The following is a 21,503-nucleotide window of genomic DNA, read 5'->3' as shown; positions in this document are numbered from 1 at the left end:
GTGAGCCGAGATGGCGCCGCTGTACTCCAGCCTGGGCAACAGAGTGAGACTCCGTCTCAAAAAAAAAAAAATAAATAAATATCATTTATCATTCGAAAAGTAGATGTTAATTTTAAATATAATTTTTGCTGCAGTTTATTTCTATAAAGTACATCGAGCAAGTGTTTATAAAGGGGTTCTTTTTCTAGTGTATTATTTGGAGATGCAGCTTCTACTGTAGGTTTACCTTCAAATCAAAGATAATACTCATTTTCTTTTATAGTATTAGATGTAGAGCAACTTTCTGCCTCTTATGATTTGTATAACCATTAGGATAGTAACGAAGAACAAAATTATTCTGAATACTTTAAAATGATAAATAGGCCAAGGACTTCAGTGAGCTGCAGAGGATACATATTATGTCCAGAATCAGTCTACCGCATTGTACTCACATTTTGTTGGCAGCCTTTGAGTGTAAAAGGGCCTTTACTGGTGCACACCTCGGGCCCAGGGGCAGTGCCTGGAACCAAGTTGAGGCTCAGCCACTATTGAGACATCACCTTGCTCCTTGGGGTGGGGTTAGGGGAGCGGTAGCTTGTCCATGAACTCAGTATGCTATCATCTTTGTTTTGTGAATACATTTTCTGAATGACATTTGGAGGCCTTTGGTCATTCTGCAGCCGCCAGAGTTGTGGCAAAGTAGGAATGCTGTCCATTTGACAGTGTTGTTTCTTCCGCTCTAGCACACTCTTCAGAGAATTGAGCCATTATTTCCCCTATTCATTCTTACAGTCCATTCAAAACTATACATCTACCTTTTTGTTTAAAAATAAAACACCATAAAGAATAATAAATTCCCTTCTCTCTGCCTTTGAGGCTTACTTAACAATTACTTTAAAATATTTATTTTTTTATCTTGTTTATACCTTCTCTATACCATAATGGATTTGAGGAAGCTTAATCTATAAACATGTTATCAAAACATTTCTTAGAAAAACATTTTTTAAGTGCCCGATGACTCCTAGACTTTTTACCAAAGATGATTGTTTCCTTTTTTTTTCCCCCTTTTCTTTTCTCTTTGATAGACTGGCTGTGTCGCCCAGGCTGGAGTGCAGTGGCACTATCATAGCTCACTGCAGCCTCAAATTCCTGGGCTCAAGTGATCCTGCTGCCTCAGCCTCCCAAAGTGCTGGGATTACAGATGTGAGCCACTGTACCCAGCTTCAGATTTTTCTATTTGAGTGAAAGATGGAGATAAACTAAACATACACTTACGTTACAACCCAGCAGTTGTAACCATGGATATTTACAGAGAAATGAAATTTATGTCAACACAAAAACATGTACACCATCGTCCGTAGCAGCTTTATTTGTAATAACCCCAAACTGGAAATCACTTAGATGTCCTATGATAGGTAATTAGTTAAACAAACTGTGGGACATCTGCACCATGCAATATTATTACTCAGCAATAAAAAGGAACAAACCATTGAAGTACACTGCTTGGATGGATCTCAAGAACGTTATGCTCTGTGAAAAAGCCAACCTCAAAAGATCACGTACTGTATAATTCCATTTATACAACATCCTCAAAATGACAGATTATAGCCGGGCGAGGTGGCTCACACCTGTGAGCCCAGCACTTTGGGAGGCTGAGGTGGGTGGATAACCTGAGGTCAGGAGTTCGAGACCAGCCTGGCCAACATAGTGAAACCCTGTCTCTACTAAAAATACAAAGTTTGACCGGACACAGTGGCTCATAACCTATCTCAGCACCTTGGGAGGCTGAGGTGGGCAGATTGCTTGAGGTCAGGAGGCCAACTTGGTGAAACCCCATCTCTACTAAAAATACAAAAATTAGCTGGGTGTGGTGACCCGTCTCTGTAATCCCAGCTACTCAGGAGGCTGAGGCAGGAGAATCACTTGAACCCAGAAGGGCTGAGGTTGCAGTGAACCAAGATTGTGCCACTGTACTCCACCCTGGGTGACAGAGTGAGATTCTTGTCTCAAAAAAAAATATATAGAAGCCAGGCATGGTGGTGCAAACCTGTAGTTTCAGCTACTCCAGAGGCTGAGGCAGGAGAATCACTTGAACCGCCAGGAGGTGGAGGTTATCGTGAGCTGAGATCATGCTACTGCACTCTAGCCTGGGCGACAGAGTGAGACCCTGTCTCAAAAAAAAAAAGACAGATTATAGAGATGGAAAACAGATAAGTGGTTGCCAGGTGTTAGGGACATTGGGGACTAGGTTGAGCAGGGCAGTGAGTATGAACAGGTAGCATCAGGGAGAGCTCTGTGGTGATGGAACAGTTCTGTATCTTGATTGTTGTGATTACACAAATCTACACAAGTGATCAGTGACAGAGCACCATGCGGGCACGTGCGTACACACACACACACACACACACACACACACACACACTCAGAGTTAATTTCCAGGTTTGATACTGCATTATCATGATGTAAGATGTAGTGACCATTGGAGGAAATTAGATGAAGGCTATGTGGGATCTCTCTGTAACTTTGTAAATCTTTGCAACTTTTTATGACTCTATAATTATTTTAAAATAAAATGTTTTTTTAAAGGGAGAGTGGGAGTTTATAGGGTATGTAGATAAATTAGAAACAACAGAAGACCAACTAAAAAAGTGCTGAAGGTAAGCCCCCAACCCAGGCTAGAAATGAGAATGGTGAGTGCAATGGTAGAGGAAGGACTCCCCATCTGTGGGTGGGTCCAGTTCCTGCAGGAGCCTTCTGGAAGCCATGATCCCCATTCTCCCAAACACGCAATAGGAAAATACCAGAGAAGTTTTGTTTACCTATTAGCTTTTAAACAGAACAGAACCCTACATCTTTGTCTTAGATACAAAATAACTTTCATAGATAGGGGGAAGGGACATTAATAAAAAGTGCTATAATTTACACTGTTTTTCTTGAATGTTTTTACTTCATGAAATTTGAGAGATGATTTAAGAACAATAATGTACATGTAATGGCTCCCCAACTTACCATCCTGTTAACACACACGTCGCAAAAGGTCGTATCATTTGTCTTGTTTGGAAATCAGTTCAACTTTCTGACCCTTGTTCTATATATAACTATAGATCCCAAAGGTTCAGCTGCTAGGTTAGCGTTTTGTCTGCTATTTTGTAAATAACGGCAGGTAAGCAGGAAAAGTGCCAGTCTTTCTTGTCCCTGACTCTTGGTGGTTTGTGCCATGTTCAGGATAGCATTTGAAATAAGAGCTCATTACAAAGTAATGGAAACCCCTTGCTTTTATTGTGTATGCAGCGAAAACAACATTTGGATCAGTTTACAAGTTTCTGCAAAACACTGTCAAGAAATAATTTCAGTTGTGCTTTAGCAAGAAAATAATGGATCTGCGCTGTACCACATGCCTTTTGGCATCCATCACTGGGTTTCCCTGAGACACTGACTGCAGGAGCTGGACTACTGTTAGGCAGAGACACTACAGTCCCTTTGCTGTCCCTGTCTTCTCTCCTAGCTACTGCTCCAGGTACACAGGCCAGGGTCACAATATCAGAAAGCAGCTCTGTGTTCCTCCAGAGAACCCCCAGAGCTTCCTTTCTGCAACACTATCTCTCCCACATGGAACCAGCTGGCTCATCAGTCAACAGGCTATGATACACAGATGCCTTGAGGATGCATCATGTATTTTGTCTGGAAGCAAGCAACACGCTCTTCCTTTGTAGGCTCTTTCTCCTTTTGGTTGCAATGTGAGTGGCTTATCTTGGGTGGGCTTGGGAATGATATACCATGTGACTACACGAACACTTCAAAACAGTTGCTTTTTCTAATGCATGCTGTAATAACAATAAAAAGCATATCCTTATGACTTTTTTAATGCAAGAAGACAGACTCAATTATCTGTGTTTTTGATTTTTTTTTTTCTTCAACAGCATGTACTGCATCCCTTGTGAAGGTCCTTGCCCCAAGGTCTGTGAGGAAGAAAAGAAAACAAAGACCATTGATTCTGTTACTTCTGCTCAGATGCTCCAAGGATGCACCATCTTCAAGGGCAATTTGCTCATTAACATCCGACGGGGGAGTAAGTATTTCATCCCACTGAAAAAATGGCTAGATCTCATGGTTTTCTTTTGTTGATGCTTTTCATGCTCCTGTCCCTGAGTCACCACTAAAATATGGGCTTAGATAAACAACATGGTGTGTAAGCCTCACGCATGACGTCTCTTCTTTGAGTTTCCCTGAAAGATAAAAAACAGATTGAAAGGCAATCTGTTTTTTAGCCATTGGCACATCATTTATTCCTGTAAAGAGGGTCATCGCTCATCTTTTTGTTAGTCACATCTTGCATAGGAGAGGCAAGCCCTGACACATACAAACCCCAGAAGAGACCATTGGATCAGAGGTGTGACTCAGCAGACTCCAGCTGTAGCCAAATCCACACATCTTTCAAGTCTAAAGAGTGATCGTTACTTGAATTTACTGAGAAGACTGAGCAAAGGGAAGTTTAGTGATACCACGTTAAACTTTTATGAAGTCCAAAAGAATGCTAGATTGCCAGATTTACTTGTGAGAGACAAAAGGATACAAGTATGTGTCATTGTGTACGTAAAGTTTCAGTCTCACCTCGGTACAATGACCTATATTTGCAGTAGATGGCATTCCTGGTAAGTTGCTTCTAAGTTGGATTTGTGCAAAGGATTTCCCACTGACTTAGCCTGCGATCTCTTCACTTTGTTTTTTTGTGTGTTTGTTTCTTTGTTTTGTTTTGAGACAGAGTCTCACTGTGTCACCCAGGCTGGAGTGCAATGGCACAATCATAGCTCACTGTAACCTGGAACTCCTGGTCTCAAACAATCCTTCTACTCAGCCTCCCACGTTGCTGGGACTACAGGCACACCCTACCATGCCTGGATAATTTAAAAAATCTTTTCACTTGTGATTTTTTCATTGCCAAGGGCTTCTAGTAATGGTGCCTTAAATTCTCTGCTACTGGGACCACTTGTTCAAGGTACTGATAGTTTTATAAGCTAGAATAAATACTGTAAAAAGACTTTCAAGTTGAAAGGAATTTTTTGGGGAAATCCTTTTATGAAGAATTTTTTTTTTACAGTTTGAGAGGAAAAATAATGTATTTTGAGAATTTGCTTTTCCTTAATATTTGTTAAATGAATAAACTGTTTTCTTAAGGTTTAGAAAGGACAGAAACAAGTTTTTGCTTATTTCTTCTGACTTTGTTGATATCCCTTGCTGTTGTTCACAATATACCCACTCTCAGTCCTCCATGATGAAGGTAACTCTGTTCCCCACAACTAGGGCTTCCCTGCTCTCATGGTACTTCTGAAGTTTAATTCTTTTGGCTGTGTCTGCATTTTCTCATTTACTTTTAACTTGCTTATCCCTAGAACATACCTTTTGAGTGCCTAAACTTTTTTATCTTCCTCTGAAGATAAAATTTCAATCTGTGAATTAAATCCATGGAGAAGTATCATTTTATGAAGGAATTGGTGCATATTTATGCATGATGATGAAGTGTGTCTTCCGGTTTATGTCCATTGCAGGAAATAGATTGGATTTAGGATGATGGGACATCTCATTATAGGGGAAATTTCCTGATCTTGACTAAGGCATGCTTCCTGCCCCACATTTAAAATTCAGGATCTCTTCCTTAAAACATCAACTGCACACAAGCTCTTATCTTTTCAACTTAAATTTCCCTTTAATTTTTCTTGGAAAGCTGTTAAATTAGATGTAGGGCTTTATCCTTTAGTACCCTTATTTTATTTGTATCAACTCAAAGCAAAATAGAGCCTTTTATTAAATATGTCTTCATAAATTATACACAGTAAAATCCCATTAATTGAACCACACCCAGTTCATTATGGTCTTTATTAAAATTTTAGCGTTAGTTGAACTGAAAATTGGTTTTTATTTACTAGGGGAAAGGGTAGACTAAACAAGATGAAAGGAAACCTGTTGTTTGCATATTATGTTTGTACATCTGTAATAGCAACTATTTTTCCAACTATTTTCTAGTTCCAAAAGCAATACGTAAATATTATAGAAAACTTAGCAATGCAGAAATGAATTTTTAAAAATCCCTCATAGATAGCCGTTGTTAACATTTTGGTATATTTTCTTCTAGTCTTAGTAAAATGGAACCTTTAAATATAGATTCCTGTATCTTAGGAATTAGAAAGGCAGCACAGGCAGTTCTGAATGAGATGGAGAAAATGTTGTTGATTTAGTCATGCCCTTGTACTGTGGAGGCCATACTGTCTGTTGACAGAGCATATTAAAAGACGTTCCCTACATTTGTCAGCCTTAGCTAATTGCCAGTCTGGTATTTATGATCAGCTTGAGAGCTGTAGTACCCCCAACCTCCTAGAAACTTGCCTTCCCCTGCCTGGGAGTCCTCATTCCAGGAGTGGTTGTTGAGAGTCAAGCCAGGGAAGCGTGCTTTTGTCCGGGAATGGCCAGTCCTGTGCTGGGAGCCTGAGCATCTCAGGGGGCACCTGCCATTGAATTGTTCTCACTTGTGTTTGTAAGAATCCAAGTATGTCACCCTTACACCAAGTAAGCACACAGTGACACGATCCCCTTTCAATGTAGATAACATTGCTTCAGAACTGGAGAACTTCATGGGGCTCATCGAGGTGGTGACGGGCTACGTGAAGATCCGCCATTCCCATGCCTTGGTCTCCTTGTCCTTCCTAAAAAACCTTCGCCTCATCTTAGGAGAGGAGCAGCTAGAAGGGTAAGTGCCCCAAATTTCATGAGCTGATGTTCTCCTATTACAAAATAAGCAGCATACTTGTAAAACTGTTGCTGAGGTAAGAGCCCTCCCTGCCTTGTTAAATAGAAGAAAGGAAGAAGCTGCAGTATTGCCTGTGCTGCTCGAGTAGGTGTTGGATAGAGTCATGATTCTCCATTCTTGCTGTTTTGGAAAACAGATGTTTTCCCCCTTATTCGATTTTGCCTTGTCAGTCAAGGGTTGCATGTCTGACTGTGACCAGTGAGACGGCAGAATTGGGGCAGACTTGGTGTTCTTGGGGCTTTTCTGCCAAGACTGACAGCCAGTTGATCTGGAGTGCTCACCTCCCTGTGAAATCATTCGCACAACCCTCATCTCCCTCAGGATGCTGTACTCTACTATGCACAACTACTCCATCTCTTAAGATATTGGAAGTGAGAGCAGCAGAGGAGCATGGGCAGTTCATTTTGTTATAAAGAAATCCAGATTCACAAGATTGTTTTTATTGATTAGTTTACAGGATTTGCACTATTGATAGAATTTTTGCCTTGGCACAGGCATGCTTTGTGATAGGGGTTTTAAAATAATCATGGGCTTTTCACTGGAGGATAAAAGCTGGTGCTTATTGCATGCACAATTGCTTTCCAGCCGTCAGCCTATGTGTACCTTTGCATGTGTACTTTTCTCTTTAAACCCTCCCTTTTAAGTACGACTGTTGCCTGGCTTTAAGCGAATGCTTCAAAATAAAAGGAGTTATCAATTAAGGAGTGAATTCCTTCTAAAGAGAATTTGGGAAAATAATTTAGGAAAAAAAGAGGCGAGAAGGTCATGGGAAAGGTTGTCCTTGCTGATTTATCTGCCCCAACTGGATAAAGTTACTGCATAAGGGTTTCTTTACAGCCTCCCTGTTTTTCTCAGACTAACTCTTGGTCAGTCTTAAATTCTTAAAATTCCATCATCTGATAGAGCTAACGAGAGCGGGCAGCTCTTCATTCCATCCTTGAAAAGCACAGTGTCCTCCCCACTGGGAACACCAATCCTTGAAAAACTTCTTTCTCATTGCAAATCGAAGGAGGCTGCCACTGCGCCCAGCCCCAGACTCCTCAGTCACTTACCTGGCAAGCTGAGGTCCTACCGATTTAAGGTGATGATCATTGTTCATTGTATTAAATTTTAAAATGAATTTTTTATCCGCCTTTTTTTTTTCCTAAGTAGGTGTTTGTTTCTGGAATCCTGGATATCTGTGAGCTCTTTTTTCTTTAGCAGATTAGTAGCTGTCAGATTTTCCTGTTGCTTAACGATACACCTTTTTTTTTTTTCCTAGACTAAGCAAATGATAGACATAAAGGTGAATGCTGAGAGGACAGTTTAATTTCTATTAGGAAATTAACCTCTTCATGGAGTGTTAACTAAGTATTGTGCACTTAAATGTAGCTAGAAATTAAAGCCTGATTTTTATTTGCAAGAATATTTATGATGTCTTTCTCATTATCTGAAACTTGCATAAAACCTGAAGTATCAGCAAAATCTTTTAAGGATACATGCTCAGGTGTTTGTGAGGCTTCCCAGGTAAGCCTGGGCCCCTGGCCTGCTCTTACCATTTTAGATGCAGGGGAGGGCAAGCGGGCCCTGGGTTTTCCCTGCTGCTGCTGCTCCCCAGTAGCCCTGCAGCTCCAAGGATGCCGGCTCCAGCCTTTCATTCCTGTGTGCTGCTTCTAAGAGGCTCTCTTTTGAGCTAGGGCTCTTAAGAATCTTTCACCTTTCGATGGGAGCTGTTTCCTGTCACCCTGTCTTCCTGGCACGTGACCACAAAGGTATAGCCCGTCCTCACGATGATGAGCTCCCCAAGAGCTCTGTTTGCTTCAGGTGTTGAGACCACTAGCAACACCTCAGCTGTTCATTTCTCCTTAGACTCAGGGACAGAGTCAGGTCTGGCCCCTTCACTGGCTGCCCTCACTTCTTCTGCAAGAAGGGAAGAGGCAGAGCGAGAAAGAGGACAGGATATGATAGACAGATAAACATCAGCAGTGCAAAGCAGAACTCGCACAGTGTTACAAGGGAAAGAGAGAAATGTGCCCTAGGCATGGAGAAGAGCCAGATACCTGAGAAGATCAGACAGGCTTCTGACAAGGTGGCATTTGAGATGGGCCTTGAAGGCGTTCGGGAAAAACTTGGGGAAAGCAGAGGATTGAAGTGAAGAAAGGCAATTCGAGGTAGGGTGGCAGGAGTAAAGGCAACAAGTTGGGGCATCCTGGGGCCTGTTGGGCAACTAACGCTGGAGAGGTGGGTGGTACTAGAGTTACGTAAGATGTTTTGCACCCAGGTATAAAGGGTTATAATTTAGGTAGACCATGGAACATATTCAAGGCTTTTGAATACAAGAGTGTTAGCAGAGCTGAAATTTTTATTTCGATATGCTTTTGGTTTAAGCCAAGATAACTTTTATCCCAGTGTTTCTCAAACTTTGCTACACATTATGGAATCACTGGGGGTGGGGGCGGGGGTGGGGTTGAGAAATCCTGATGTCCAAGTTGCACCCCCACCCCAATTCAATAGGAGTGTTTGGGATTAGGATCCAGGAATCAGTGCTTGTCTAAAGATCCCTAGGCACTTCAGCAGGGAGCAAAGATTGGAAACCACTGCTTTATCCCTTCATTTCTTCCCATGTGCATATCACAAAGCACTTTGACGGTTTTTTTTCCTAAGTATTTTCCCCTCACACTGCTGCCTAATGTTTTAGAGGTTCATCCATGTTGTTACACGTGTCACACTATTTTCTTAAACTTTTTCTTTTTTTTTTTTTTTTTTTTTTTTTTGAGATGAAATCTTGCTCTATTGCCTAGGCTGGAGTGTAGTGGCACTGTCTCGGCTCACTGCACCTCTGCTTCCTGGGTTCAAGCAATTCTCCTGCCTCAGCCTCCTGAGTAGCTGGAATTACTGGCACGCACCACCACGCCTGGCTTATTTTTGTACTTTTAGTAGAGACGGGCTTTCACCATGTTGGTCAGGCTGTTCTCGAACTCCTGACCTTGTGATCCACCCGCCTCGGCCTCCCAAAGTACTGGGATTACAGGCTTGAGCCACCACGCCCAGCCTTCTTGAACTTCTTTTACAGCCAATGATAACATAAATGTTTCCATTTGGTTCAATAGGATGAAAGTTTTGTAGCCTTTTGTTTTTGATGGAGAACAGAATAATTCGAGATACAGAGATCCTTCAACTCTGACAACCTTGACTTTCCAAAATGTCACTGAGATCCCTCTCAAAAAGTCTCCTGAGCCATCCAGAACAGAGAATTCAAGCATTTTACGTAGAGCAGAGCTCTTATTCCTCACTCAGAGCCTGTTGACTTCTATATCACACTCAGGGTGAGCTGATTTTGCAACCGAGTGACAAAAGCCATAGTCATGGTTTCCTCAAGGACACCACTAGGGTGTATTTCTAGAGTAATGACCTTAGACATTAAGAAAATCAAGGCCGCTCTGCTGTTTACAAAGGAAACAGGTTTTGTAATCCACATGTACACGATTTTTATAAAATAGTTAATTTTTAAGCTCTTAAATAAGAGAATATTTTCACTGTCTGGAAAATCCCCTTGTTTGGACAACCTTGTTTCCGGATGGCATCAGGTAACTAAGGAGTTAAAATTTCACGTTCTTTGGTGCTACCAAGGATTGTTGCCTTGAAAAGAAGAAGGAAAAAGTAGATGGAGGGTGGTGAGTTAAAAGAATTGACATTCGCAGATAGGCATTTCTATGCTTTTGTTCCTACCACTTGACTTTGCAACACACAGTGCTTTGTAATACCTTCTTGGAGCTCTAAGGCTGAAACATGGCCGCTCTTTAACATTTCCCTGGGACTTTTGGAAAATATACACTCAACCCTGTGACCCAGCAATTCCAGGATCCACCCAAGAGAAATGAAAACATGCCCACACAAGACTTGTGTATGAATTTTGGTAGCAGTATTACTCATAATAGCCTCCTGGGACTCCCCTGACCCCCAGGCCAAAGAAAAAGACCCACTGGAAACCATTCAGATGTTCATCAACAGATGAATGGATAAAAAGATAAATGGATAAATAAAATGTGGCACAAAGGACAACTGACTACTCAACAATAAAAAGACGTGAAGTATGACGCGTGTTACGACATGGGTGAACCTCTAAAACATTAGGATAAGTGAAAAGGAAAAATCCAGACACAAAAGGCTACATATTGTATGACTCATTAGTATGTAATTTGCAGAAAAGGCAAAACTATAGAGACAGAAAGCAGACCAGGGATGGCTGCGGGGAAGAGGTGGAGATTGACCACCATGGGAATGAGGGAACTCTCGGGTGATGGAAATGTTCTGAAACTGAGTAGTGGGCAGTTGTGTAAATTTACTGAAGCTCATGGAATGATGCGTGAATTTTTTTTTCTCTTTTTTTTTTGAAACGGAGTCTCACTGTGTTGCCCAGGTTGAAGTGCAGTGGCGCTATCTTGGCTCACTGCAAGCTCCACCTCCCGGGTTCACGCCATTCTCCTGCCTCAGCCTCCCAAGTAGCTGGGACTACAGGCGCCCACCACCATGCCCAGCTAATTTTTTGTATTTTTAGTGGAGATGGGGTTTCACCATGTTGGCTAGGATGGTCTCGATCTCCTGACTTCATGATCCGCCCGCCTCGGCCTCCCAAAGTGCTGGGATTACAGGCGTGAGCCACCGCTCCCGGCCTGATGGGTATTTTTGATAGGTAGATTATATTTGATAGGTAGATTTGATAGGTAGATTATACTTCAGAAGTAAAGCTATTTTTAAGAAACACCTAACAAAACAAAGAGGAAACATTTTCTGAGTATCTGTATGGTGCCTGGTTCCACCTACATAGACATTCCCACCCTTGCTGAACCCCTAAGGTTGATGTAAATATTGGATTTGCGGGAGGGTGGGCATGATATAAACCAACCCGTTTGCAGATGAATTGGTGGGAGCATCTGCAGAAAGGCAAAAAAGGCCAACTACTCTATCAGTTGCAGATGGCTCTGTTGCCGATGACAGCCTGTGTCCTGGGTTCTGATGCCCTCTAGAGACAGCCGTGAAGAGGCAGTTTTCTCCTCTGAGAAAGGAACTGGAATGATTGGTTGTATAATTGCAGAATTGTTTTCAATATATCAGCAAGTACTGAAATGGGGAAACTGTCCTTCCTACCTCTGTAGGCTGGAGACCTCAGGTTCAGCTCCATTTATCAGGGCACAGGACCTTCCTGTTCTGAGACTTTGTTCCAGGGGACTTTTACACTTCAGAGAGTAGCACAGGTCATCCTGCACTTTTGTGGGGTGATTAAAAGCTCACGGTATCCTCTTATGTTTAGCCCATCCAATTCTTCCAACTGGCCTCAGCCAGAAAAGCAAGGACGACACCCCCAGTTTGCAGCTGAGAGACTCCAGCCTGGGAGAGCTGAATAAATCTTTTGCCCAGAGTTGTTCCTCAGTAAGTGCTGGAGATGAGGCTCAGACCTGACCTTTGGATTCCCAGATGGAGTGCTCTGAACCCTGTACCTGGGGCTATCTTCAAGCAGCACTCAAATAGCGATAGAGATAACATAAAGATGTCCTCAGGAAGATAACCACCTGTTGCCACCCCGTGTGGTCTACAGATTGGGAGACAGGGCCTACCCAAGTGTAGAAACAAACATATTTTTTACAACATAGAGAAGGCTGAGAACCACGATACCAGTATCAATAAAATCTGGATATCACAGAGCATATGGAAGCTAAAGAAAAATAAATAACTGGTCAGGTGTGGTGGCTCACACCTGTAATCCCAGCACTTTGGAAGACCATGGCAAGGGATTGCTTGAGCCCAGGAGTTTGAGACCAGCCAGAGCAACATAGTGAGATGCCAGCTCTTAAAAAAAAAAAAAAAGAAAGAGAAATTAACCAAGCATGGTGGGGCATACATACGGTACCAGCTACTTGAGAGGCTGAGGTAGGAGGTAGCCTACACCTGGGAGGTTGAGGCTGCAGTGATCTGTCATTGCGCCTCTGCACTCCAACCTGGATGACAGAGTGAGACCCTGTCTCAAGAAAAAAAAAACTAATTTTTAAAAGCATTCTTTGAAGGTAAAGGCAGTAAGCTTAGAAACAATGGAAATCACATTTACTGAGTTATTTACTTAAGTAGTCTTTTCCTTTAGGAAACAATGATAACTTTATGCATATTTTAAAGATGTGCAGACAGGTCTCTGCCTTTTACCCTCTCTTAATTCTCACCTAATCATGGAAGGAATTTAGCAGGGAGCCTTGCCCCAAGCTGCGGCTGGAATAACAAGCACAGTATTGACAGGCAGCTCATGAATGACTTGATTATTATTTTGACAAGGGTTTTATTTTTATTTTTCTTTAGCTTCCACAGGCTCCGTAATGCCTGGGTTTTATTGATATTGGTATCCTGGCTCCCAGCCTCTTCAATGATTGTAAAAAATGTTTGTGTTTACTGTAAAAAGATAATCTTGCTTTTCAAAGTGATTAATCAAATACACAGAATTTCAGTGTGCCTGCCATTCATTTGTCAAATTCCTGATTTATAATTCATGCTTCCTCCCGTGGGGAGAAGAATGTTTTGTTCAGAAGGTATTTTTGGTGTGGTTCTGTTCCCTGCTAGTGAAATTAATTTACTAAAAGAGGCCTCGTTCTGGGTGTAGATGGAAGTTTGGCCTGATTAATTGGTCCTTACCAGCATCCTAGAGGTTTCTTCACCAGCAGGGATATTTTGTCCTGTAACACTAACTCAGATACCTGGAAGCAGCCCCACACTTGGGCATGCATCACTGCAGAGTCTCCTTTGGAGCTGGAGAAACTCCATGAGCAAGAATGGGCTTATGATAGGACACATCCATTTTCACGCCATCCCTCCTTCAGTTGTATGACTGCATGGAGCCCTTCTGACCTCCAGCAGTGTCACCTGAAACCTGGCTGTGAGGAAGAGCAGGTGTGGATGGGGCCTACCCCCGGCAGCAGTAGAGCCAACTGGGCCATATCCCAGCACTGCTCCCCGGGAAACACGCCTTGTGTTGCATTGACCAGATCTGAGATCATTTGGACAATGTCTTACGCGGCTTTTCCAGGATAGCTATGTGTTCAGGAGTGAGCCCTTACTGAAAGGGAAGAATTGTTGACTCACAAGTTTTTGCTACCAGTTTGGTAGCCACTAATGTGTCCAGAGGCCTAAAGATGGGCTTGAGAGGAGCCTGACTTAGCTTCAGAGGCGCTGTCTTTCAACTCACTTGTGTGTTCACTGCACCCCTGTGCTGGCAGGACTCCCACCTCCACCCCCAGCACTTGTGTGAACAGAGAGCCCAGTGCTCAGGGAAGGGTTGGGCTTCAGGCTTGTAGGTTGGATTCCATGGCAGCTCTGTGACTCCTTCTGGGCATTCTTAAAGTAGACAGGGAGCTTAGATGTCACCTGTGCATTCCCCTTATTGTCCTATGAGTGAGTAAACAGGGCTACAAATAGCACTAAGGGACCTGCATGTGGCTGTGCAGTCATTTCTGGTCCTGGGTCCCAGTCTCTGAACTCCCTCCTGGTCTGACCTCTGTTTGTGAATGTTCAGGAAAATGTCACAGGGCTGCTTGGCAGCATTGTAACCATAATGAGAATCAGGCTGAGGATTGACCAGCTGGTTAGAGGTCCTGGTTTGGGTGTAAATGAAGACCCTTACCAGATGCAGAGAGATCCCCAATGCACGTAGCCTCCAGGGCAGAGGAAGGCTTAGGGGTTCTGTTCTGACCTGGCTATGCTGGCTCTGTAGGGAGGGCTGGGGTCCTTTTTCGTTTGTGTGTTTATACATTAGATCTGTGAGTGGATCTTAGAAATCACTCAAAGTACTGCACTGATTCCTAAACTTAGTAAGAAGCAGAGCAGGAAGAGGAGAGGAAGGATTCATGGTCCATGGGGATCAGGCCCATCAGCACAGAGAACTCAGACTGTCAGCCCTGGCATTGTCTGCTGGCTTCCTGGGGAAGCCAGAGAGAAAGGCCCACTGCAGGGATCTTTCTCTAGACCCAAGCCATAGCTGTCTGCTTTCTTGCCTCCCTGGGGATGGACTTGTCCTGCCACCTGGGTAGCCAGATAGAACGGCTTCCTGTGCTGGTTGGATCCGCTACTTGTGTGTACACCCTCTGGGGCAGAAGCCACTTCTGGTTTGGTGGGCTTTGGTCCTCCAGCACCTCACTGGAACTCAACCTCTCCTAGACTGCTGGTTCTCCACGTGTGGTCCAGGGACCACAGCAGGGGTCAGCACCACCTGGCACTTGTGATAAATGCAGATTCTTTGCCCACCCCAGCTGAATCAGAAGCTCTGGGGGTGGGGCCCAGCCACTTTGCAAACAAGCTTTGTGCACACGAAACTTGGAGAACCACTGTATTGGATTCCAAGTCCTCTTGCCTGGATGAGAGGCCAAGGGCACTGCCTGTTGGTGGCTCTTCCTCCTCCCCCACACCTCCAGGGACTGGAACTGGGGCTTCTCAGAGTGAAAGATGAATCAGGGAAGGAGAAGGCCCAGGGTTGACCCCCCACAAGTTTGTCTCCCTGTCACATGCTGTCTCCTATCCCATCATGCTGCTGATTGGGCATGGGCAGGATTTACTTCCATGGATAATGGGAGACTTTAGAGCAAATGTGTAAGCTGTTCTGGTTGGGTAGCAGAGCATGTCTGTTCTCTCATGGATTGCTTTCAAGCACGTTGTGCATACTTGGCTGAGAAAAATAACCAAAGGCATTTCTTGGAAATGATTCTAGTAACATCCTCTGATACAAGAAGCATTATTTGATGGTAATAGAGGTCATAAAATTAATTAGCATCTTATCGATTTTGATACATTGTCGAATCATGTTGTTGCCATTGTTAGCAGCAACTATCTGTTCTCCTATAGTGTTAATAACTAAATCTCTTATTGGCAAAGGAAATGTATTGTGGAGCAGGTGGCAAAGAGGACGTATGTTATGTGGCCAGCAGGCTAGAGAAGACGGTGGCCAAGGGCAGGTGCGCTGACATAACATAACATCGATTTCTATGCTTCTAGGAATTACTCCTTCTACGTCCTCGACAACCAGAACTTGCAGCAACTATGGGACTGGGACCACCGCAACCTGACCATCAAAGCAGGGAAAATGTACTTTGCTTTCAATCCCAAATTGTGTGTTTCGGAAATTTACCGCATGGAGGAAGTGACGGGGACTAAAGGGCGCCAAAGCAAAGGGGACATAAACACCAGGAACAACGGGGAGAGAGCCTCCTGTGAGTGACAGCACCCAAAACACCATGGGCCAAACCATCATGATAACAGCAGACCCTCCTCCCATGTGTGATGGCAACTTCCCTCTGCGGCCCTTTCTTGTTTCACATGGGGGACCACTAGACCATCTTCACTAGTGCTTTGCTGCTACTTATATGTCTTCAGAATCAGTAGTGGGCAGATACGTGATGTATTCATATTTACAAATTCTGTACATCTCTGTGAGTGTGTGAAACACTTATAAATAGGTTCTCTCTCAAACTTTAAAGTGCTGCTTACAGAATGCACAATTAAATGTCCTTTTATACACAGGTGCACAGTTAGATTATTTCTTTTTCTTTTTCTTTTTCTTTTTTTTTTTTTTTTTTTTTTTTTTTTGAGATGGAGTCTCACTCTGTCACCCAAGCTGGAGTGCAGTGGCATGATCTTGGCTCATTGTAACCTCTGCCTCCTTGGTTCAAGCGATTCTCATGCCTCAGCCTCCCAGGTAGCTGAGATTATGACACCCGCCACCATGCCCAGCTAATTTTTGTATTTTTTTGTAGAGACGGGGTTTCATCATGTTGGCCAGGCTGGTCTCAAACTCCTGACCTCAAATGATCCACCTGCCTCAGCCTCCCACAGTGCTGGAATTACAGGTGTGAGCCACCATGCCCTGTCCGATTATTTTTCAGGGAAGAGCCAGGGTGCTCCAGCCCTGTGAGCTCTATCCTCCCGCTCCCACAGAAGGGAAGCACAGGCCTGTGAGGTGGAGGCGGCTCTGCCCTAAGAACAGCTGCTGTGGGCCACAGGTTTCCTGTCCCTTACACTCGGCCGCCTTGTTTCTCCCACCCCAACGTGAAAAAGATGGAGTGAGCCTGCATCCCTGAGTTGATACCGCTTTTTAAATTTAGAACAATATAATTATAGCCTTGTACTGGTTATAAAACTTAAGGTCTCGTATCAGAGATACAGCAGCGCCTTTCTCATCTAACCATGTGTAGAATATGGCTGCTGAGAATGGTGTGGCTCTCTTTGGCTGGACAGGGTTATAAAAGTAAATCGTCTTTTCACCTTTGGCTTTTAATAAGGGAAGAGTATTAGAAAAAAAAGTAGTTTGTATGATTAAGGGTGATTTGTGCGTGTGTGCACACAGACGTACATGCGGGGAGGCAAATCAGAGCTGATACGTGTTTGGCTTTGGCTTGTTTTCCTGGTGTCTGGATTTACCTGGCAATACTTGTTGCTCTGGGGGATCATAGAGGGAAGCATGCTGACTGACCTAGGGCTGAACAGCAGGCTTAGGACCAGTGCCACCTCCCTCCCCCTGCCCACTCTGTCCCTGCAAAGCCCCTGCCTTGCTCACTGTTCAGACCATAGTAAAATCGGATGTATCAGAGCATTTCAGAGTGCTTTTCTCCTTAGAGTCAGCCAGTCTGACCTGTCAGATCATAAATGTAGTAGCCATTTATTTTCTTTTGAAAAAAAAAAAAATCATGGTTTCCTCTCTAAGTAACACTTCAGCAGGAACTGTGACATTTTCCGATCTCAGTTGTGCACATTTTGCCCTAAAGACTTCTTAGCTCTTTTACTGTCTTCAGTCCTTCTGCTTCACCTCTTGAGTGTGTAGTGGGATTCAGGCAGATAAGGGGGCAAAAGGACAACTCATCAGAGAGCTCTAGGCAGTCATCAGTCTTTCCCTGGTCCTTATCGTACTTTGAATTTGGTCCAAGGAATAAGAGAGGGACTTGGCACAGCTTCCCTGCCATACCTGCCAACCAGGCCTACTTCCCATAGAAGACATTAGGCTTGGTCAAGTGAAATCTTCTTGTCATTGCTTAATCCAGCCCCCCGTTGTTTGTCAGCCCTCACTGGAGGCCTCACAGGAGTTCCTGTGTCCTTCCAGTTTGATACCAAGTTTAGACCAAGAAAAGTTCCTTTCTGTGGCACACCTGTGGTCTCTTACCTGTGTTTGGTGGTTGTACAGGAACAGGCAGATATCCACAACTGCAGAACAAGTGTCATCGTCTCTCTAAGAAGATTCAGGGCAGCCTAAAGGCTCATCCTCACCCTACCAGGCCCCCTTTCATAGCCAGGATCTTAGGGATGAAGAAGAAAGATAAGTTCACCTTGTTCACTGAAGTTGCCCTTTGTTTTCAGGTTAGGAAACCCAGGTTCATGTCCAAGTCCCTGGGCAAGTAGCCAGTGCAACTGATTGACCTAAAACAAAGGATGGAACCCTTGGAGCTCTGCATAGTGAAATGTATGATTTCTTAGTGGAAAACGAGAAAACCACTTAGGAAGCCCAGCAGGGAACTTAGCACATATAACCAGCTTTGGGGAAGGGGAAAGCAGTGCCGAGCAAGACAGGTGCTTTTCAGAGACACATGAATCTCTGTCACTCACGGATGTACTCTGTGCCCCAGGTGAAAGTGACGTCCTGCATTTCACCTCCACCACCACGTGGAAGAATCGCATCATCATAACCTGGCACCGGTACCGGCCCCCTGACTACAGGGATCTCATCAGCTTCACCGTTTACTACAAGGAAGCGTGAGTTTCTACTTTGGGTGATGCCATTCTGTTGACAGGGCTACGAATGGGGAGAGGCCAGTCTTTTGATCCTTGAGTGGGTTGGCTCAATATGGGGAGTCAGCAGAGTCTTCAGGGAGAGCCACATCAAGCATCCCCACTTCATCCTCATGCACCCTCTCGGGCTGTCCCCTTGATGTCAGTCACAGCCAGTGACAGCCACGAATGGGAAAGTGTTAGCTTGAGGCCTGTCATTCTTTAGTGAGTGATTAGAGATGTTTGAATAAAATAAACCCAGAGTAGGCAAAGCTTGTTTTTTCCAGAATTAGGTCAGTCCAGACTCATAAAGGATGATGGGGGACTTCACTGAAATAATCGTTTCAGCCTCCTTACCCACTAGCCCTACCCTAGGAACACCCTGCAGGCACATGGCTCCCTTGTATCATCTTATTCCTGTCTCTCTCTGTGTGTGCCTCTCCCAAGCTGTGGCCCTCTGCTCTAGGTCATGAGCCTTCCAAACAAGTGAAGGAAAGTGGAGAGAGAAAAACCTTCATGTCTTGAGCTTTTTGTGACTTCTCCTGGACTCTGTTGGGAGCTTTTCTTGTGCAATCACATGACATTCACCCATCTAAGCAGCCGACGGTTATTCCTCTCAACTGCAGCTCTCTTTGGTCTCCCTCTTCCTTCCTTTGCCTCCTGTATCCATGTGGCTACCCTGGTCTACTTAGCCATCCCCGTTCCTAGGTCCCATCTTAATCTTATAGTTCTCTTTCCCAGATGAATGGCTTCCAAAGAGCAGGAACCAGAGGCACCTTATGACAGCATCTTGTACTCTTTCCTCCTGCCAGAGCTGGGGTCCTATGAATGAGAAATGGGGTACTTAGGATTACTAGGCTTTCAGGGTTCATACATAGGGGAGCCCCTCATGATCTCCCATCATGACAGCAGACAGGGTTTTGTTAATGTTTGTTTCAGAAGCCAGTGACCAGCAGCTGTCCAGTCCTTTTATCTGATAAATGTAAAATATCTACCCAACCATGCATCTGTGCAAAGTACTATATTCTCTTTGATAGTCACACCAATGCTTTGGCAATGTCAGCTGGTAATTTCACTAAGGACTTGATGCTAGTTTCTAAGGCAATCTGGAAACTAAATATTTGAATATTATAAGATGCTTAAGCATCAGAATTTTTGATGAGCAATTTGAATTTTAGAAGCTACTTCTGTTTGTCTGTAGGAAAGTCATTTTTCTCCAACAGTTACCTTTTATCAATATCTGATATTTGCATTAACTGACTATGCTTGTTTTTTTCTTAATGATGGAAAAATGCTGCAATCAGAAGAGAGAAAAATAGTATTTACATCTGTTCTTAAGGAGCAGTAACTGTCGAATCCTGGTAACTGTTGAACTGGTTCTTCCTGAGGCAGAGCATTCAATTCTGTAGTGCACGACTGGGGAAGCCCAGAGTCCAGTCGCTTCATTTTCTTCTTCTATAAAAGTCTAATTGATTAATAAAGAAAGTGTGACGTGCTGGGCCTCTGGGGAAGATTTTTGAGGATTTTGATGTCAGAGCCCCGAACTTTCTCTAAACTTGATTGATTGTCTTTCAGACCTTTTAAGAATGTCACGGAGTATGATGGGCAGGATGCCTGCGGCTCCAACAGCTGGAACATGGTGGACGTGGACCTCCCGCCCAACAAGGACGTGGAGCCTGGCATCTTACTGCATGGGCTGAAGCCCTGGACTCAGTACGCCGTTTACGTCAAGGCTGTGACCCTCACCATGGTGGAGAACGACCATATCCGTGGGGCCAAGAGTGAGATCTTGTACATTCGCACCAATGCTTCAGGTATCCATGCCCAGACAAGTCCCCAGCATCCACGCTTCTTCACAAGCTCACTGGGCTTGCTTATACAAGGTGTCATTGTAGAGTTACCAGTGAGCTATGCCTGTTGTCTTTCTTATCAATACGTAATACTGTGTTATATTCTTTTTCCTACTGCTAACACATTAGGCTTTTCCGTGCCATTTTCTGGCCTCAGTACCATCTTCCATCATCTCTCTCCTGCTCTGTGCCTTTGAGCCCAGGTCCTCCAGAATGCTGGGCTGGTTTCATTGGAAGGCCCAGCCTGGAAACAGCCATCTTCGGCTGCCCTTCTTTCTTGTTTATTTTGATGTTGAATCCTCCAGGAACTGAAACCATGCTCATCTGTGTTCCACTTAATTCATGTGGCTCACTGGTTTTCCATCTTCATTCTGGAGCCTGTAGAGTTCCAAAGAGTTCAACAAAAGTTGAAAGATTGCAGATGTAGTATGTTGTGGATATTCAAAGTATTCACTGATGATGATATTCCTCCTTCCTCTATCTTTAGGTTCTAAACCACCTCATTTCTCAACTCCAGATCTGGAAACAATAAAAGCAAACATAAATGTTTTCCAAGTATATAAAAGCTAGTTTAGAAGTAGGAAAATCCACTTCAGTTTTAAAGACACTGATTGTTTTAGTCCATTGGAGCTTCTGTCACAAAAAAACAGCGTAGCCTGGGTGGCTTATAAGCAATAGAAATGTATTTCTCACAGTTCCAGAAGCCACAAAGTGCAAGATCAAGGCGCTGGCAGATTTGGTGTCTAGTGAGGGCCCACTCCATGGCTCATAGATGGCTGTCTTTTCGTTGCATCCTTGCATGGTGGCAGGGATGCAGGAGCACTCTCCAGGGCCTTTCGTAGAAGGGCCTGAATTCCATTCATGAGGGCTTCACCCCCATGACCCAATCACCTCCCAAAGTCCACACCTCCTAATTCCATCACCTTAGGGGTTCAAATTTTGACATGTGAATGTTGGTGGGGGGCACAGACATTCAGCCTATAGCACTGATAAACTTTATTTGATAATAGCCATTATTTTAGTGGGTAAGATGTTTTTAAATACCCATAAGCAAGCACAAAATGAGTTTAAATGGCAAGAGAGAAGGGTGAGAAGAAAATGCTGGTGGG

At 43.8% G+C, this 21,503-nt stretch overlaps 1 protein-coding gene across 3 annotated transcripts in view; it reads left to right on the top strand.

The window, feature by feature from the left end:
- IGF1R (insulin like growth factor 1 receptor) overlaps nucleotides 1-21,503 on the top strand; it is a 318,403-nt gene that overhangs the window by 246,690 nt on the left and 50,210 nt on the right. For all 3 annotated transcript variants that reach the window (XM_050798204.1, XM_050798202.1, XM_050798205.1), the window contains exons 4-8: nucleotides 3,900-4,048; nucleotides 6,577-6,721; nucleotides 15,785-15,999; nucleotides 18,403-18,529; nucleotides 20,120-20,358. In XM_050798204.1, the coding sequence (XP_050654161.1) occupies nucleotides 3,900-4,048; nucleotides 6,577-6,721; nucleotides 15,785-15,999; nucleotides 18,403-18,529; nucleotides 20,120-20,358 (875 nt within the window). The remainder of the gene's footprint in view (nucleotides 1-3,899; nucleotides 4,049-6,576; nucleotides 6,722-15,784; nucleotides 16,000-18,402; nucleotides 18,530-20,119; nucleotides 20,359-21,503) is intronic.

Source organism: Macaca thibetana, chromosome 7 (assembly GCF_024542745.1).
Source record: "Macaca thibetana thibetana isolate TM-01 chromosome 7, ASM2454274v1, whole genome shotgun sequence".
Lineage (NCBI taxonomy): Eukaryota > Metazoa > Chordata > Mammalia > Primates > Cercopithecidae > Macaca > Macaca thibetana.
This window is presented reverse-complemented; position numbering and strand designations above follow the sequence as displayed.